The sequence below is a fragment of the Dermochelys coriacea genome, chromosome 12 (assembly GCF_009764565.3).
Source record: "Dermochelys coriacea isolate rDerCor1 chromosome 12, rDerCor1.pri.v4, whole genome shotgun sequence".
Lineage (NCBI taxonomy): Eukaryota > Metazoa > Chordata > Testudines > Dermochelyidae > Dermochelys > Dermochelys coriacea.
Window position 1 is genome coordinate 6,308,488 of NC_050079.1, and position 18,401 is coordinate 6,326,888.

Sequence of the window (18,401 nt, forward strand, 5' to 3'; positions counted from 1 at the left end):
ATATGTTACCGTCTAAATATTAGTATATGCTGTCACTCTGGACCCTTTCCCTAACCTTCAGTGTATCTGCCTCTCCCCGCAGTAGAGCGTCGTCAGCAAACTTGCTGAGGGTGCAATCCGTCCCATCATCCAGATCATTAATAAAGATGTTGAACAAAACCGGCTCCAGGACCAATCCCTGGGGCACTCGGCTTGATACCGGCTGCCAACTAGACATCGAGCCATTGATCACTACCCATTGAGCCTGATGATCTAGCCAGCTTTCTATCCACCTTATAGTCCATTCATCCAATCCATACTTTTTTAACTTGCTGGCAAGAATACTGTTCGCTGATGGCAGGATCTAGTGTCTGTGTTCGCAAAAAGAAAAGGAGTACTTGTGGCACCTTAGAGACTAACAAATTTATTAGAGCATAAGCTTTCGTGAGCTACAGCTCACTTCATCGGATGCATTTGGTGGAAAAAACAGAGGAGAGATTTATATACACACACACAGAGAACATGAAACAATGGGTTTATCATACACACTGTAAGGAGAGTGATCACTTAAGACAAGCCATCACCAGCAGCGGGGGGGGGGGAGAAAAGGAGGAAAACCTTTCATGGTGACAAGCAAGGTAGGCTATTTCCAGCAGTTAACAAGAATATCTGAGGAACAGTGGGGGGTGGGGTGGGGGGAGAAATAACATGGGGAAATAGTTTTACTTTGTGTAATGACTCATCCATTCCCAGTCTCTATTCAAGCCTAAGTTAATTGTATCCAGTTTGCAAATTAATTCCAATTCAGCAGTCTCTCGTTGGAGTCTGGTTTTGAAGCTTTTTTGTTGAAGGATAGCTACTCTTAGGTGTAATCGAGTGACCAGAGAGATTGAAGTGTTCTCCAACTGGTTTTTGAATGTTATAATTCTTGACGTCTGATTTGTGCCCATTCATTCTTTTACGTAGAGACTGTCCAGTTTGGCCAATGTACATGGCAGAGGGGCATTGCTGGCACATGATGGCATGTATCACATTGGTAGATGCGCAAGTGAACGAGCCTCTGATAGTGTGGCTGATGTGATTAGGCCCTATGACGGTATCCCCTGAATAGATATGTGGACAGAGTTGGCAACGGGCTTTGTTGCAAGGATAGGTTCCTGGGTTAGTGGTTCTGTTGTGTGGTGTGTGGTTGCTGGTGAGTATTTGCTTCAGATTGGGGGGCTGTCTGTAAGCAAGGACTGGCCTGTCTCCCAAGATCTGTGAGAGTGATGGGTCGTCGTTCAGGATAGGTTGTAGATCCTTTGATGATGCGTTGGAGAGGTTTTAGTTGGGGGCTGAAGGTGATGGCTAGTGGCGTTCTGTTATTTTCTTTGTTGGGCCTGTCCTGTAGTAGGTGACTTCTGGATACTCTTCTGGCTCTGTCAATCTGTTTCTTCACTTCAGCAGGTGGGTATTGTAGTTGTAGGAATGCTTGATAGAGATCTTGTAGGTGTTAGTCTCTGTCTGAGGGGTTGGAGCAAATGCGGTTATATCGTAGAGCTTGGCTGTAGATAATGGATCGAGTGGTATGATCTGGATGAAAGCTAGAGGCATGTAGGTAGGAAAAGTGGTCAGTAGGTTTCCGATATAGGGTGGTGTTTATGTGACCATCGCTTATTAGCACGGTAGTGTCCAGGAAGTGGATCTCTTGTGTGGACTGGTCCAGGCTGAGGTTGATGGTGGGATGGAAATTGTTGAAATCATGGTGGAATTCCTCAAGGGCTTCTTTTCCATGGGTCCAGATGATGAAGATGTTATCAACGTAGCGCAAGTAGAGTAGGGGCATTAGGGGATGAGAGCTGAGGAAGCGTTGTTCCAAGTCAGCCATAAAAATGTTGGCATACTGTGGCGCCATGCAGGTACCCATCGCAGTGCTGCTGATTTGAAGGTATATATTGTCCCCAAATGTGAAATAGTTATGGGTGAGGACAAAGTCATAAAGTTCAGCCACCAGGTTAGCCATGACAGTATCGGGGATACTGTTCCTGATGGCTTGTAGCCCATCTTTGTGTGGAATGTTGGTGTAGAGGCTTCTACATCCATAGTGGCCAGGATGGTGTTTTTAGGAAGATCACCAATGGACTGTAGTTTCCTCAGGAAGTCAGTGGTGTCTCGAAGATAGCTGGGAGTGCTGGTAATGTAGGGCCTGAGGGGGGAGTCTACATAGCCAGACAATCCTGCTGTCAGGGTGCCAATGCCTGAGGTGATGGGGCGTCCAGGATTTCCAGGTTTATGGATCTTGGGTAGCAGATAGAATACCCCAAGTCGGGGTTCTAGGGGTGTGTCTGTGCGGATTTGTTCTTGTGCTTTTTCAGGGAGTTTCTTGAGCAAATGCTGTAGTTTCTTTTGGTAACTCTCAGTGGGATCAGAGGGTAATGGCTTGTAGAAAGTGGTGTTGGAGAGCTGCCTAGTAGCCTCTTGTTCATACTCCGACCTATTCATGATGACGACAGCACCTCCTTTGTCAGCCTTTTTGATTATGATGTCAGAGTTGTTTCTGAGGCTGTGGATGGCACTGTGTTCTGCATGGCTGAGGTTATGGGGTAAGCGATGCTGCTTTTCCACAATTTCAGCTCGTGCACGTCGGCGGAAGCACTCTATGTAGAAATCCAGGCTGCTGTTTCGACCTTCAGGAGGAGTCCACCCAGAATCCTTCTTTTTGTAGTGTTGGTAGGAAGGTCTCTGTGGGTTAATACGTTGGTCAGAGGTGTGTTGGAAATATTCCTTGAGTCTGAGACGTCGAAAATAGGATTCTAGGTCACCACAGAACTGTATCATGTTCGTGGGGGTGGAGGGGCAAAAGGAGAGGCCCCGAGATAAGACAGATTCTTCTGCTGGGCTAAGAGTATAGTTGGATAGATTAACAATATTGCTGGGTGGGTTATGGGAACCATTGTTGTGGCCCCTTGTGGCATGTAGTAGTTTAGATAGCTTAGTGTCCTTTTTCTTTTGTAGAGAAGCAAAGTGTGTTTTGTAAATGGCTTGTCTAGTTTTTGTAAAGTCCAGCCACGAGGAAGTTTATGTGGAAGGTTGGCTCTTTATGAGAGTATCCAATTTTGAGAGCTCATTCTTAATCTTTCCCTGTTTGCTGTAGAAGATGTTGATCAGGTGGTTCCGCAGTTTCTTTGAGAGTGTGTGGCACAAGCTGTCAGCATAGTCTGTGTGGTATGTAGATTGTAATGGATTTTTTACCTTCAGTCCTTTCGGTATGATGTCCATCTGTTTGCATTTGGAGCGGAAGATAATGTCTGTCTGTATCTGTACGAGTTTTTTTCATGAAGTTGACAGATTTCCACTCTATACGGCTAAATTCAGTGCCTTGCATAATGACAGGTTTCAGAGTAGCAGCCATGTTAGTCTGTATTCGCAAAAAGAAAAGGAGTACTTGTGGCACCTTAGAGACTAACAAATTTATTAGAGCATAAGCTTTCGTGAGCTACTTCCTTAGAAACCATTGTGTGATTTCTAAGAGCTGTCAGGACAGGAAATACAGAAAAAGCAAATCAAAACTTAAAAGGAGTTGAAACAGTGAATTCAGTTTGAGTGTCAAGGGCCTGCAGTTAAATATTTTATGAAGTGCTATGTTTGGAATCATATTAACAACTTCAAGCCGTTTGGGCCTTCCTAGACTCTTTTCATGTGCTCTGTAGTTTTGACTCTGTGTCTACATAATTGCTGGAGGCTATGATATTCTTTCTGTCACATGCTGCTGCCTGCTTTTCAGCCCCAACCCCAGCAAATATAGGTGCATTGTTACACTATCATTCTTCATGTTCATAGAAAACTGCCAGTTGGGTAGAAGGCATTATTAGCTGATAAAGTTAAATAAGCATGAAAGTGAAAAGTGTTTCCTATCAGTGAAATGAAATCTTTATATACATAACAAATGTCCTTCAAAGTCCTTTGCTACTAGACTTGTTTGACAGGGTTCCATTTAATGTTAGATGCTTATTAACTGGGAGTGAATTCCAGTTGTAAGTGAGCTCTGCATTCTGCCCATAAAAGAAAGCAAAGGAGTATGGCACTATATGAGTACCAGAACACAGAACATTGGGTAAATATTTGGTAATTTTTTATAGCCTCCATAAACATTTATACACCTCAAGCAAAATAAAAGCTCAGTAGTGCTGGGCTTGCTTTGCTATTTTTCTGACTTACTGTATTTTGCTTTGTGATGGAAGTACCCAGAGGCCTGATTAAGGCCTCATTTTAATAGGCACTGCATGAACGTATGTGGAGACCCAGTCTTTTCTCCACTTTCTCCAAAGTGCTTACTAAGCACTAGTACCTTATAAAAGATTTTGCTATGTTAATAGTGAGACTCTCATTTAAATTTACAGTCTCATTTACTGTTTAGCTTACAATGTGGCTTTTCTAGGAGGGGAAGATGTATAGGAAACACTGTAAATGGTGCTTTGCTCTTTCTCTTACCAAAAGGATAATGCTTTTTGTTGCTTATAGAAGGGTTTGTAGGCATTTTTTCAAGAGCAAGACAATGCTCCTGTTTGACCTGCTCTTTCTAAGGGTCTGTCAACAATTCTTTCTAGGCTCAAAAAGGGGATGTCAAAGAGGAGACCAGACCGTTGCTCTCCGAAAATGAGCTTTTAAAGAAAAGCAAACTTAAATCTTTCCATACTGTTTTAAAAGAAGAAATTTACCTGACTTCGTAACCCTGAAAACTGTCAATAGTGGACATGATGTTGGATGCGAACTTGCAATGGGATATATAACAGTCCCCCGCAAAGCCCAATCTTGGACTGTAGGTATCTCTGATCAGGGGGAGGGGGCTGTCTTTCATGTAGCTCTGGTGAGACAACATTTCAAATACTACAGACAGGTTTGGGCAGAGGAAATTCAAAGAAGGACATTAAATAAATAGCTGTAGGGTCTGATTTTTTTTATCAGCAAAGATTATAAGAACTAAATATGTCTGGGTTGGCTAAATGCCTGGTAAATGTGGGGATATAGTAACGGTATACAAGTATCTGTGTTTGCTGGGGGTAAATGCAATGGAGAGAGGAATTGTTCAGTATGGGCCAGCGTAAAGGAAAACTGAAGTTGAATATTGGAAGTGCCTTTATTGTAGACGGAAATAGTTTTCTAAAATAGCAAAGGTGTTTCTGCCTTTGTATCTTTTTTTGTAATGTCATCAGGGACAGTCTTGCTCTTGCCCCTGTAGGGTGTTTTAGGTATAATCTAAGAAAGCTTTTACCTTTTTTTTTTTTTTTTTTTCCCCTCCCCTTTCTCCTGATTCTTTGCGTCTCCCTGAACAAGAGAAATGTGGTCCTTTTTAAAAGGCTTCCTAAACACAGAGAAGGAAACATAGTTCCAATTAACTTAGCCCTGGTTTACACTACGAGTTTAGGTCGAATTTAGCAGCATTAGATCGATTTAACCCTGCACCCGTCCACACAACGAAGCCATTTTTGTCAACTTAATGGGCTCTTAAAATCGATTTCTGTACTCCTCCCAGACGAGGGGATTAGCGCTGAAATCGACATCGCTGGGTCGAATTTGGGTTAGTGTGGACGCAATTTGATGGTATTGGCCTCCAGGAGCTATCCCACAGTGCTCCATTGTGACTGCTCTGGACAGCACGCTCAACTCGGATGCACTGGCCAGGTAGACAGGAAAAGCCCCACGAACTTTCAAATTTCATTTCCTGTTTGGCCAGCGTGGCAAGCTGATCAGCACAGGTGACCTTGCAGATCTCATCAGCAGAGATGACCATGGAGTCCCAAAATCGCAAAAGAGCTCCAGCATGGACCAAACGGGAGATACTGGATCTGGTCACTGTAAGGGGAGATAAATCCGTGCTATCAGAACTCCGTTCCAAAAGACGAAATGCCAAAATACTTGAAAAAATCTCCAAGGGCATGAAGGTCAGAGGCTATCACAGGGACCCGCAGCAGTGCCGTGTGAAACTTAAGGAGCTCAGGTAAGCCTACCAAAAAACCCAAGAGGTAAACGCCCTCTCGGGGTCAGAGCCCCAGACCTGCCGCTTCTATGGTGAGCTGCATGCAATTCTAGGGGGTGCCCCTACAACTACCCCACACCTGTATGTGGACTCCTGCAAGGGAGTCTCACGCAACAGGGATGAGGATTTTGGGGCCGAGGAAGATGATAGCGCTCACCAGGCAAGCGGAGAAACCGTTCTCCCAGACAGCCAGGAACTGTTTATCACCCTGGAGACAGCACCCTCCCAATCTGGGCTCCTGGACCTTGTTGGCAGAGAAGGCACCACAGGTGAGTGTACCTTTTGTAAATATAATACACGGTTTAAAAGCAAGCGTGTTTAATGATTGATTTGCCCTGAGGACTTGGGATGCATTCCAGCTACTGGAAAAGTCTGTTAACATGTCTGGGGATGGAGTGGAAATCCTCCAGGGACATCTCAATGAAGCTGTCCTGGAGGCACTCCCAAAGCCTTTGCAAAAGGTTTCTGGGGAGGGCAGCCTTATTGCATCCTCCATGGTAGGACACTTTACCACAGCAGGCCAGTAGCGCGTAGTCTGGATTCATTGCATAAGAAAGCATGGCAGCGTGTGGTCCCGGTGTTTGCTGGCATTCAAGCAACATCTCTTCTTTATCTCTCTGTGTTATCCTCAGGAGAGTGATATCATTCATGGTCACCTGGTTGAAATAGGGGAATTTTATTAAGGGGACATTCAGAGGTGGCTGTTCCTGCTGGGCTGTTTGCCTGTGGCTGAAAAGAAATCATCCCCGCTGTTAGCCATGTGGTGAGGGGGAGGGGTGAAGCAATCATCCCAGAGAATTGGGTGTGTGTGTGGGGGGGGGGTTTAGTTGGGTTTGTGCTGCATGTTAACCCAAAAACATCAGCCCCTCCTTTTAAATGGCCAATGTGTCTCTTTCAGTTTTACTATCCCCTTTTTTCCTTCTGCAGCTGCAAATGTTTCAACGCTGCCACTAGCATCTCTGTCCCAGAGGCTAGTGCAGATAAGAAGGCCAAAAAACCGTACTTGTGATGAAATGTTCTCTGAGCTCATGCAGTCCACCCAAACGGAAAGAGCCCAGCAGAATGCGTGGAGGCAGACAAGTGCAGAGTCCAGGAAAGCACAAAATGAATGCTATGACAGGAGGCGGGAGCCACAAGAGAGGTGATGGGATCAAGAGGAAAGGTGGTGGCAGCATGATGAGAGGAGGCAGGATGCAATGCTGAGGCTACTGGAGGAACAAACTGATATGCTCCAGCATATGATTGAGGTGCAGGAAAGGCACAGACCATCACTGCAGCCCCTGTGTAACCAATCGCCCTCCTCCCCAAGTTCCATAGCCGCCTCACCCAGATGCCCAAGAATGCGGGGAGATGCCCTCCAGGCACCCAACGGCTCGACCCCAGAGGACTGCCTAAGCAACAGAAGGCTGGCATTCAATAAGTTTTTTGAAGTGCAGTGTGGCCTTGTCCTTTCCTCCTCCCATACTCCTCCTGGGCTACCTTGGCAGTTATCCCCCTATTTGTGTGACGAATTAATAAAGAATGCATGAATTTGAAACAACAATGACTTTATTGCCTCTGCAAGCGGTGATCGAAGGGGGGAGGGGAGAAGAGGGGAGGGCGGTTGGCTTACAGGGAAGTAGAATGAACCAAGAAGATGAAGAAATAAACATCCCCAACGGTTATTTTCTGGTCTGGAAAGTAAGTCCCTTGCTGCAGCTCTTCAAACAGACCAGAGTTCCTGAAAATGCGAGCGTTGTGCCTTTCCCAGCCATCCCACATTGATGTTGGTGAAACGTCCCTTGTGATCCACCAGTGCTTGCAGCACCATCGAAAAGTACCACTTTCGGTTTATGTACTGGCTGCCTTGGTGGTCCGGTCCCAATATAGGGATATGGGTTCCATCTATCGCCCCACCACAGTTAGGGAATCCAATTACAGCAAAGCCATCCACTATGACCTGCACGTTTCCCAGGGTTACTACCTTTGATAGCAGCAGCTCAGTGATCGCGTTGGCTACTTGGATCACAGCAGCCCCCACAGTAGATTTGCCCACTCCAAATTGATTCCTGACTGACTGGTAGCTGTCTGGCGTTGCAAGCTTCCACAGGGCTATCGCCTCTCAACTGTGAGGGCTGCTCTCATCTTGTATTCTTGCGCCTCAGGGCAGGGGAAAGCAAGTCACAAAGTTCCATGAAAGTGCCCTTACGCATGCGAAAGTTTCTCAGCCACTGGGAATCATCCCAGACCTGCAACACTATGTGGTCCCACCAGTATGTGCTTGTTTCCTGGGCCCAGAATCGGCATTCCACGGCATGAGCCTGCCCCATTGCCACCAGGATGGCCAAATTGCCAGGGCCTGTGCTTTGAGAGAAGTCTGTGTCCATGTCCTCATCACTCTTGTCACCCGCTGCCATCGCTTCCTCGCCTGCTTTTGCAGGTTCTGGTTCTGCATATACTGCATCATGATGCATGAGGTATTTACAATACTCAAATCTGCTGCAGTGATCTGAGCGGGCTCCATGCTTGCCGTGGTATGGTGTCTGCAGGAGAGCAGAGTTGCGGGGGAAGCGGTGGTTGGATGACCAGTTTTGCAGATCTACTGCACCGTCTGCTGCCAGGACACAATAGCTGAGTGGGCTGCACGCTTGCCATGGTATGGTGAGACAAGAGCAGCTGAGCAGAGTTGAAGCGGCCCTGCGAGACCACCAGGAGAGAAAAGTGCCAGCGGAAGAGGTGGATGATGACCCTCGTATAGACTAGAGGACCTGCCAGGTGGATTCATAGCATCAGGAGAGCAGAGTTGCAGCAGAAGAGGTGGATGATGACGATGGTTTGCAGACCAACTGCACCGGCTGCTGAAAGCAGTATGGTGCCCGCACGGAAAAAGGTGTGAAACAATTGTCTGACGTTGCTTTCATGGAGGGAGGGGCGACTGACGACATGTACCCAAAACCACCCAGAATTCCAATAGGTGGTGGAGACTGCGGGAACTGTGGGATAGCTAGGCAACGCTCTGAAAGTCAATGCTAACCTCGGTACTGTGGACGCACTCTACTGACTTAATGCGCTTAGTGCATTAGTGTGGGGACACACACAATCAACTGTATAAAATTACTTTCTAAAAAATCTACTTCTATAAATTCGACCTAATTTAGTAGTGTAGACATACCCTGTACACCACCAGTACAGTTTTCGCCTGGACAGTCTGGGGTTTTGGCTTGTGTGTCCAGGTGCCTTTTTTTTTTTAAATGTGGGGCGCAATTGGTGGAGAAAGGGGTGGGACTTTGGGGGAAGAGGAGGAGAAAGGGGTGAGGCCTCGGGGTCTGGTTACCAGCCATTAGAAAGGTGACAACCCTAGGTTAGACAAACACAAATTTACACACATTTATGTGTTGGAATACTAGAGATAAAGCCACAAGAGTTCTGTAAATTGATCAGCAAAAGCACATTAAAATGTAAATCACGGCGATGGATGATGAAGAAATCAGTTAATTGCAATAGCAGGTATAATGTGGTATTGGGCAGGAGAAACAAAGGAAATAATCTCAGGTTAACAGTGCTGCTCAATATGGTCTCGCATTTCAGTTAACAATGACACAAAGGGTCAGATTGTGATACCCTTACTCTCACACTGAGTAGAGCAATACTCTATTCATACTCAGTGAGGACTATTCAAGGAGTAAGATACTTCTCAGCATGAGTAAAGGTTGCAAAATCTGGTGCTCAGTAAAGTGTCAGCTCTGTATAGACAGTTCTTATTTTAATTTTTAAATATTTTATTTATCAAAAAAAGTCAACATATTGTTGCATCTAGAGAAAGGGGTGTGGTAAGAGCCTTAATTTCCATATGTTTCCACTTTATAGGGAAATAAAAACCTATTAAAGGAACACTCTTAAGGAGCCCAAGCAACAAATAACATCTTCTGTGTAGCCATACATAGGACAAGAACATCTAAGAAAGTAAACGGGCATTGGTATATTGGTGATAGCGATCATCTTTTAGAATGCAAGTATATTGGTTGGTAAGGTTGGCAAAATACCATTGATCAAATTATTAAGGGTTATATAACAAACATCATAGTGTCTGATTAAATATTTCAGCAACAGAAAAATGAATATATAAAACAAGATATGTGGAGAGATTACACATGGCAACCTTTCACAAAACATAGTTACATATAAACTGGAATTGTTTATATGAAGATGAAAAATATAACAAGTTTTCATTTGATTTCACATTTGTATTTAGTTATTAACTCATTTTTCTTTTATGTATCTTAAACAAATGTTAAACCAGAAATATAATATGAACTGCTTCTCATACTATATTTTTCATCTATTGTACACCTGCAAATTGAGGTTTTCTTTAAATGTGTGTGAGCAAAAATAATTGTATAGCTAATTAAATACCTCTTTTATTTAAAAATCAATGGGAAAGATCTTGTATAAACTACTAGTTCAAGAAAATATGTTCTATCTGTTCTAATCAACTAAGTTTAGTAAAACTTCCTAGCAGTGGCACTGGAGCAAATTTTAAGGGGAGATCCTGGCTGGAGTAAAAAAGCTTAAGCAGAACAAACACACTGAGGAGACAGTGTTTGGTATGGAAAGAAGCTTTTTATAGACAAATGCTGTGGAACATCCTTCCATACACTAGGCATCAGGAATACAAACTATGCATTACTTTTCCTGTTAAAGTAGAGTTGTAAACCTTCATTTTATTGTCATGTCTTCCCCTGCTTGCTTTGTTTCACACTGCTTAATTTAAAGTACTTTTTACATGTACCAAGGTACTGTACCCTCACTGTGAAACACAAACAATGCTATGATAACTAATAGACACTTTGAGGGGTATTTTAGTTGGTTGCTGATGTGGAAATTGGGCAGAAGGGAATTACATCAGCTAGGCATCAGATATACAAAGAATTTATATTTGGACTGCTACAAGGCACTAATGGTGGTATGTGGAATGAATCAGGCACAGAATGTAAAATGTGGGAAGGAATAAAAACAAACTAAGTACACATCCTTCTCCTTATTCTCACTGAAGAGAACACTTTCATTATATTAGTTGTTAAAATTTTGTTTTTAACTAAATCTTATTGTGCAGTGATGATACTGAGTTTCCCTACAGTTAAATAGCTTGATAGGTTTCTTTGTTCTTTGCTGTAGCGCTTCCCTTTAACCCTTCATATGAAAGGTTGCTGCCTTTGCACTGCCTCAGGCTTAGAATCTACAATCAGGAGAGGTTTTAGTAATATATGTATGCCAAGATTAGCAGGGCTGTAGTACCATTCTCCTTGGTTCTTTATTAGACATTTTATGTCTCTTCTTTACGAGGGTGCTTTCTATTACGTATTCCTTTCTCTACCTACATTCCTAAACTTACCAAGGGTCTTAGTAGATTCTCCATCATTTGATTTTTAAATCAAGATTGGCTGTTTTTCTAAAGATCTGCTCTAGGAATTGTTTTGGGGAAGTTTTATGTCCTGTGGTTTTTTTTTTTTTTTTTTTTTTTTTTTTTTTTTTTTTTTTTTTTTACAGGGTGGTCAGACTAGATGATCACAATGGTACCTTCTGGTCTTGGAATCTATGAAAACCAATATCTTTATTTCTCAGCTGACATCAACAGTCTGGACGTTACTGTATTCCCAGATTGTAGTGTGGCTGTACCATCTACTGTCTCCTTTTGTATCATTTATTTTTAGTGCTTAAAGTTAAATTAGTTAAACAGAGACCCACCACGCTTCACATTTTACCAAGATAATTACTTGGAATATGTCTTGTTCAGGACAGTATATTTACTTGTGTGACTATAGAGATCTACATTTATAACACAGAGACCATAGGTCTGGCATGTCTAAAAGTCACTGAACCATGCCAGATTACCTGGGGACTGCACCAAATGAGCAAAAAATGAGGCATATGGTATTCTCTCTCATCTTTAATGTGAAGATGTGGCCACTAAGACTAAATATCTCAGTATGCAGTGTTTCATCTTGAGCCAAGTAGCCTCTTGGAAGCTCACCTGTTAAGATGTTGTTTCTCTGTTACACCTTCTCATTAAAGACTCGGGCACTGTGGATCTCCTTTTAGTCTGCAGGTTTTTGCTGCTCTTTCTTAGGTTTATCTATGATTTCACTTTGAGGTTCTCAGCATTTTGCATATGACATCAAAATGGTAGATACTAACATTCAGTAGTGAATGCATTTGATGTAAAAATGTACCCTCTGGTAATATCCAGCTGTATCATTTGCTGTTTTTAGGAGCTGTGGTTGAGATGGAAGGCTGAGGAGCTAAACCTTATGCTGGTGGTCTACGTATGGACACTAAGGCTTGAGTGAACACGCAATGAAAATGCTTCCTGGAGTGGGTGTGTTTGGGACTGGCAGCACTGCCCGGGTACTAGTACCTTTGTTGAGAGCAGAGGGTTTCTCCATCGAAGCACTTTGGGGGAAGACTGAAGAGGAAGCAAAGCAGCTAGCAGAGGAAATGAACATTGAGTTCTACACAAGTCAGACTGATGATGTCTTGCTGCACCAGGATGTAGATTTGGTTTGCATCAACATCCCTCCACCACTAACCCGGCAAATTGCTGTGAAAGCTCTAGGTACTGTGAATTCTCTTTTGAGTCAGAGCAAAAGGTTTTTTTTTTTTTGACTATCTGATTGAAAAAACACTTTCTAATAGATTTAAATTTGTTACTGTTGGCTTGTCAATGCATAATCAGTAGTGCTATAAAAATGCCATTCTAAATCGTGTTTTATTTGGAGCTGGTAGTGCTGCCTGTAGTTAGTTACCTGACACTTCCCATTATAAGACCTTATTTATAATTTCTTGTAACTTTACCTGTTTAGGCTGAAATTTCCCATGCTGGGTGTCTGCCTCAGGCTGAATTTTTTTGGAAAACTTCAGAAAAAATGGTCAGCTACTTTGGAGAATTAGATTAGGGCAAAATACATTTTGTTGCCCATGTTCAAAATTTTTTTTTTTTTTACAAGGGTTTAGCTGAGAAGCTCTAGTGCCCCCATGCAGTGGTGGTGTGGTGCTGGCTCTTCTTCTTTCTCCCCCACCCCATCAGGGATTTTTTTTTCCCTGCTGCTCACATAAGTAAATGACAAAATTTGACCAAGTGATGAGGTTTAAAAAAATCTGCAGATGCTCAAGAGATTTCTGAGTTTGGGAGCTAAATTCTTTGACAATTCAGTACTGAGCATGCTCCATCCAAGGGTTGAGCTGGACTTGCCCTGCTCTTAGTTGCTGAGGGCTCCTATGGCACTACACACATGAATTGAAAGCCTGGAGAGTATCTCTTGTTGCTCCCTCTTCTGGCACCCGGCAGCATGGTGTATGAGGAGGAATCATCTTGACTGAAATACAGAGGGGACAAAGGCTGAGCCAAGAGAAGGGTGGAAGAAGTGGATTGGGACAAGAACTCTGGAGAGGGAGGGCTGAGAGCTGGTGGGGAGACGGAGTGATATTGGGACTGGCTGGAGAAGGAGACTGGGAACTGGTTACATAGGCAATTTGAGTTCACCATCTTCCTAACTTTTGATTTCTTGACCTTTAATGTTTTTATACAGGGTGGTGTGTGCCTATAGATAGTCTTGTAAATCTAAAGTTCAACTTCTTGTTGACTCTTAATAAAGTTCAAAGTGAATAGGTTTCTAGGACTAGCGAATATGTCATGCTGCATCAGCTAGGGTAATCCTTTATTCTCTGCCTTTTAAGTAGATTTTTGTGTTAAAGTAACTTGCTTTTGAAGTAAACATCTCATGCTAACCCTTCTAAGATGTCAGCCAAATGTTTGGGGAGGTGATCTTTGGATTTTGTCTTCACGTTGTTGTAAGACTTGTATTGAGTGCTTTATTACTGCTAGTCCTAGGTCCCAAGGAACTACTGCAATGGCAAATATACACATGAGAATTCATTGCTTGAAATATGCTAAAATCTCTTCTAAATGCTGTTTAAATGGTGACTGTTTCGCTTGCTACGATACTCTGTCGGTTAGATGAATTTATATGGGTGAACCGTTTCTGGTAAACTAAACTGAATATGAGACAAATTTAGGTTGTTAATATAACTCCCATTCCTCAAAGGTAAGGAAACATGAAATGGCATCACTCCAATCAAAGAAGATGAAGAAAATGAAGATGAAATGAAGATTATTAGTTGTGAGACAAGTGTGTGTTTAGTTAATGGAAAGGTGAAAAGAGAAGGACTGATGGCTTTTTAAGAGATTATCAAATAAACTCTGGAACAGCAGAGGATTATTACTTTTCATTTATTTTTATTTTCCCTAAAGTGTTCTCATCTAAAGACTGTCTGATGTACCATTTCAGAATCAATAGGTAATTACTAGTTCTCCTGTCTTTCAGTTTTTTCTAAATTTGTCTAGGATGTTCCTTAAATACATTTCTGGTGGGACCAAATTCAGGAGGCATGCACATACTACCAAGAATGTTCTTCCTTGGTCCAGAATTTTGGAGGAACACCTGTTATATGATGGGCTCAGAGATGGCAAGTATGCCTGATAGGATATCAACATTAATATAGCAATCATTACATCTAGAGCCTTTTTGAAAGGGAATTGTATATGGCTGGGGGCATAATTGTGCTTTACCAGCTGGGAGATTGGGGAACTGAGAATGGCTAGACTGCTTGCCGTGCAATGAAAGCCAGTCTCACCATATCATCTGTTTTGCCATGGGAGGCAGCAGTGGTGCCAGGTGGCACTAATATTAGTTCAATTTTTTTAAATTTATTGGTAATCATAAACAGTTAATCAACAATCAATAACACATAGGGGTACAATCCTAACATAAGTGACATTGTAGTATTAACTTCGAGCCCTGAGCAAAGCATAGCTGATCAATACCTAGTCAGTAATTAAAATTAAGACCTGCATGACTAATAAGTAACCAGTAAGGCAAGAAACTATTTTACATTTATGTACCATTTTTCATCCCAAAGGATCTAAAGCCACTTCATAAAATGTCTCTCATATTTCCCACAACTGAAATGCAGCCACCTCTTGATAGAATGCATCAGTTTAAGGTGAAAGCAAAAAGAAACATATTTAACTGAAATGGCTTGGGAACTTAAGGAGGCAGAATATTAGAAAAAAACAAATTAGAATTTGTTCAGGACACCAGAACACCTACCGTGCTGATCCTTTAAAGAGTTGCTGTATGGAGTAGATCAAGAGGGAGCCATTCAGTTGCTCTCTTGGGTTAGGTGGGTTTTTACATATTTGAAAGATAAGAGAGATCTTTGTGATGTATGCTTTGTCCATCTGGCTGTGTGGGATAATGTGTTACAAATACATTAAATGTATGTTTGTCTTGAGGTAGACAGAAAAGGGCTCTATCACTGTTTTGCATTTTTAGGTAGTTCACCTTTATCGTTCCTGGAGCAGGTGTCCTGTGATGTTGACCAAGTATATTACTATTACCATCTGCATACAGCTTTTCCATCTCCTTCTTGCAAGCAGTGGGAGGATTTTTGTGTTTCAGAGCTTTGTGTAAACAGGAAGTAGCAAAATGAAGGAAAGCATTTTGGACTGAGGTTATCACATTCCTGCATAGACAGTTGTCACATGTTGGCAGTACTTCAAAACAGGCAGTATTTCTTGAGGTTTGAAACATAGCTGGTCATTTAATTGTGATTATGATTGAAATTGAAATTTGCTCAGTCCCTCCCAAATGCCTGTGGAGGACAGGGCAATAGAGGAGCATGCTTCTAGTTATTGATTATACATCTCCATGAAGAGCCTATGGACTAAATGACGCTAGGATTCTTTAAAATTTCCTTTGATAGACATTTTAATGTAGGACAAGTAGCAGTACTGGTTGTGGTGGGGTCAACATTGTCACTTGCACATTTGGAGGCAGGAGGGGCAAGCTGAAATGAATCTGGTATTTGTGAGAAATGCTGGATACACAGTTCTGGAGACTGCAGCCATATCAGTTAATCACTGAATAGGTGCATCAATGATTGTGGTTGTAGGGTTGCAGAATAATCTTCCTGCAACTCAGCTACCAGTCTGCACAAGCCCTGACCTTAAAGGGACCACCCCACGCAGGAGCAAGAGGGGCAGTTTATTTTGTATAGCCCTTAGCCTTTCTGCTGTGACTGACCAGAAGTATGTGAAGTGTGATGTTCTCAAAATTAAAAGTTTGGCCTGCCAGCTGCTTGACAGATTACTGTACAGCCTTCAGGTGACTTTTAGTCTCTAACAACCTGCGCCAGAGGTGGGCAAACTTTTTGGACTGAGGGCCACATCGGGGTGCGAAACTGTATGGAGGGCCGAGTACGGAAGGCTGTGCCTCCCCAAACAGCCTGGCCCCCGGCCCTATCTGCCCCCTCCCACTTCTCACCCCCCTCAGAACCCCCAACCCATCCAACCCCCCCGGCTCCTTGTCCCCTGACCACCGGCTTCCAGGACCCCCTGCCCCTAATCGCCCCTTCAGGACCCCACCCCCTATCCAACCCAGACTTCCCCGACCCCATCCACACCCCCGACCCCTGACAGGCACCCCGGGATCCCACCCGCCCCCCCGAACCTCCACCCCAGCCAACCGTACCCTGCTCCCCATCCCCTGACTGCCCCCCGGGGCTCCCTCCCCCTTATCTAACCCCCCCGCCCGCGCTCCCTACCACCTTACCATGCCGCTCAGAGCAGCAGGACTGGCTTATTGGAAAGCCTGGGAGGTGGGCGGGCACAAACCACGCTGCCCATGTGGCGGCGTAGCTGCAGGGGAGGAGGGACAGTGGGGGAGGGACTGGGGGCGAGCCTCCCTGGCCGGGAGCTCAAGGGCCGGGCAGTACAGGCCCGCGGGCTGTAGTTTGCCCACCTCTGACCTGGGCTGTATATGAACCACTGAAAGGCTCCACATCCCAATAATAATTCCTTGAGGTATCTAATGTGCACGCTCTTTTTTCAAACTAATGTGAAAATGGCCAAGACTAAATGGATTACAGCAGAGCGAGAGCTCTACTATAGTTAACCTTAAGACCAGCTTTCTGTTTAAAGCTCAACCCTAAGTGCTTTAAAATGTACATGGTTACTTGGATTGCTTTGGAATTTGATGTGCTTCATTGGGCTTCAGGGTTCTGTTGTGGATCCAAATTTGGGGCCATTTGACCCAGGGTTTCCTAAAATGCAGCCTCTGGAGGGGAGGGGAGAGACACAGACTTTTCTTAAGGCTGACAGATTCTAGCGACTTATTTTTGCTCACAGATAGAGATCAAACCCAGGGCTCAGCTCATCGCTCCAGGGTCCCAAACACTTGAGGGTTACCCCAACAGAATGCAGCTCTTCGGGGGGGAAATCACATTAAAATGTTTGATTGAAAAAGTTTACTACTTTAGGCACACTAAGGCTCATGAGCCTATTCTCGCACCTTAAAGGTTACGCTGAGCATGCACGGATAAAGAGTTAGCCCCCATAGTTCCACACGTGCTGGGTAGCTCAAGGGGATCAGCAGTAGTACTTTGAACTTGACCTACCCAGCTAATATCAATTTGAGTCCCATGTTGGGCAGAAATTTGGAAAAGGCAGGTTGCGAAAATCTGCCTGTCAGGGTTTTTGGTTTTTTTGTATTTGGGGGCAAATGCAAGTAAAATTCTTTGAAATCTGCTGATGAAAATCACTATATAAAAGCTAGGTCTTTTGATTATTGTCTAGCCATAGCATATCTGAGGTAGCATATCCACTGCAAGCCTCAGTGAGAACTAAAATGGTCTAAATGACCGTTAACGCCTACCAACAAACATTTCTTTTTCTGTTTAAAAAACTAGCAAATTAAATAGAAAAAAACCTTCATTAACACAGATTTAAGGTTGCCCAGTGTTAGCTCATGCCCTTCTAGAACATCAAGTTCAGCAAAATCAACCTTCGGAGAACCAGGAAATACAGAGTTAAGGTAAACGCCTACATAGAGTTAACTCTGCCTGCCTGGTGCTGGCGATAGCCACTAGTAATTCTCTGCACACACTCCAGCTGTATTCACTTTTTGTTAGGTATAGTTCTTGGATGGTGGAGGAATAAGTTGGAGCAGCTTGGGAGAGCTGTGATTGTGATATGAAGAGATCTGGGTTTGCATTGTCCCTCTCCCCACTCCCCCCTGCCCTTGTGTGTTATCAAAGGGAAAACATTTACCTGTATCTTGAGGTTCCAGTCTGCATCATTTCAGTACAGAATTATGTAGGTTGCGTCAATACCAGGGCACTGGGGGCTTTTGCCATAGGTATCCTCAGTTGTGAGGTGGTATGAGAGCAGTCTGTGGCTTTAATGATGGGCAGGGGAAATTACAGGTTTAGGGTAAAGGAGTTGTAGTGTAAAGTTCTAGTGTAAAGGGGTTGTAAAAGGGTATAAAGTGGTTGTTAAATTTTACAAATGTGGTATTTGATTGGGGGAGGA

The 18,401-nt window shown here is 43.5% G+C and overlaps 1 protein-coding gene across 3 annotated transcripts in view; it reads left to right on the plus strand.

The window, feature by feature from the left end:
• The window catches only part of GFOD2 (glucose-fructose oxidoreductase domain containing 2), a 63,919-nt gene that overhangs the window by 24,956 nt on the left and 20,562 nt on the right, over nt 1–18,401 (plus strand). For all 3 annotated transcript variants that reach the window (XR_005288541.2, XM_038368846.2, XM_043495177.1), the window contains one exon: nt 12,244–12,587. Coding sequence is in view for 2 of the 3 variants with exons in the window: in XM_038368846.2 (XP_038224774.1) it covers nt 12,329–12,587 (259 nt within the window). In the remaining variant the exon portion in view is untranslated. The remainder of the gene's footprint in view (nt 1–12,243; nt 12,588–18,401) is intronic.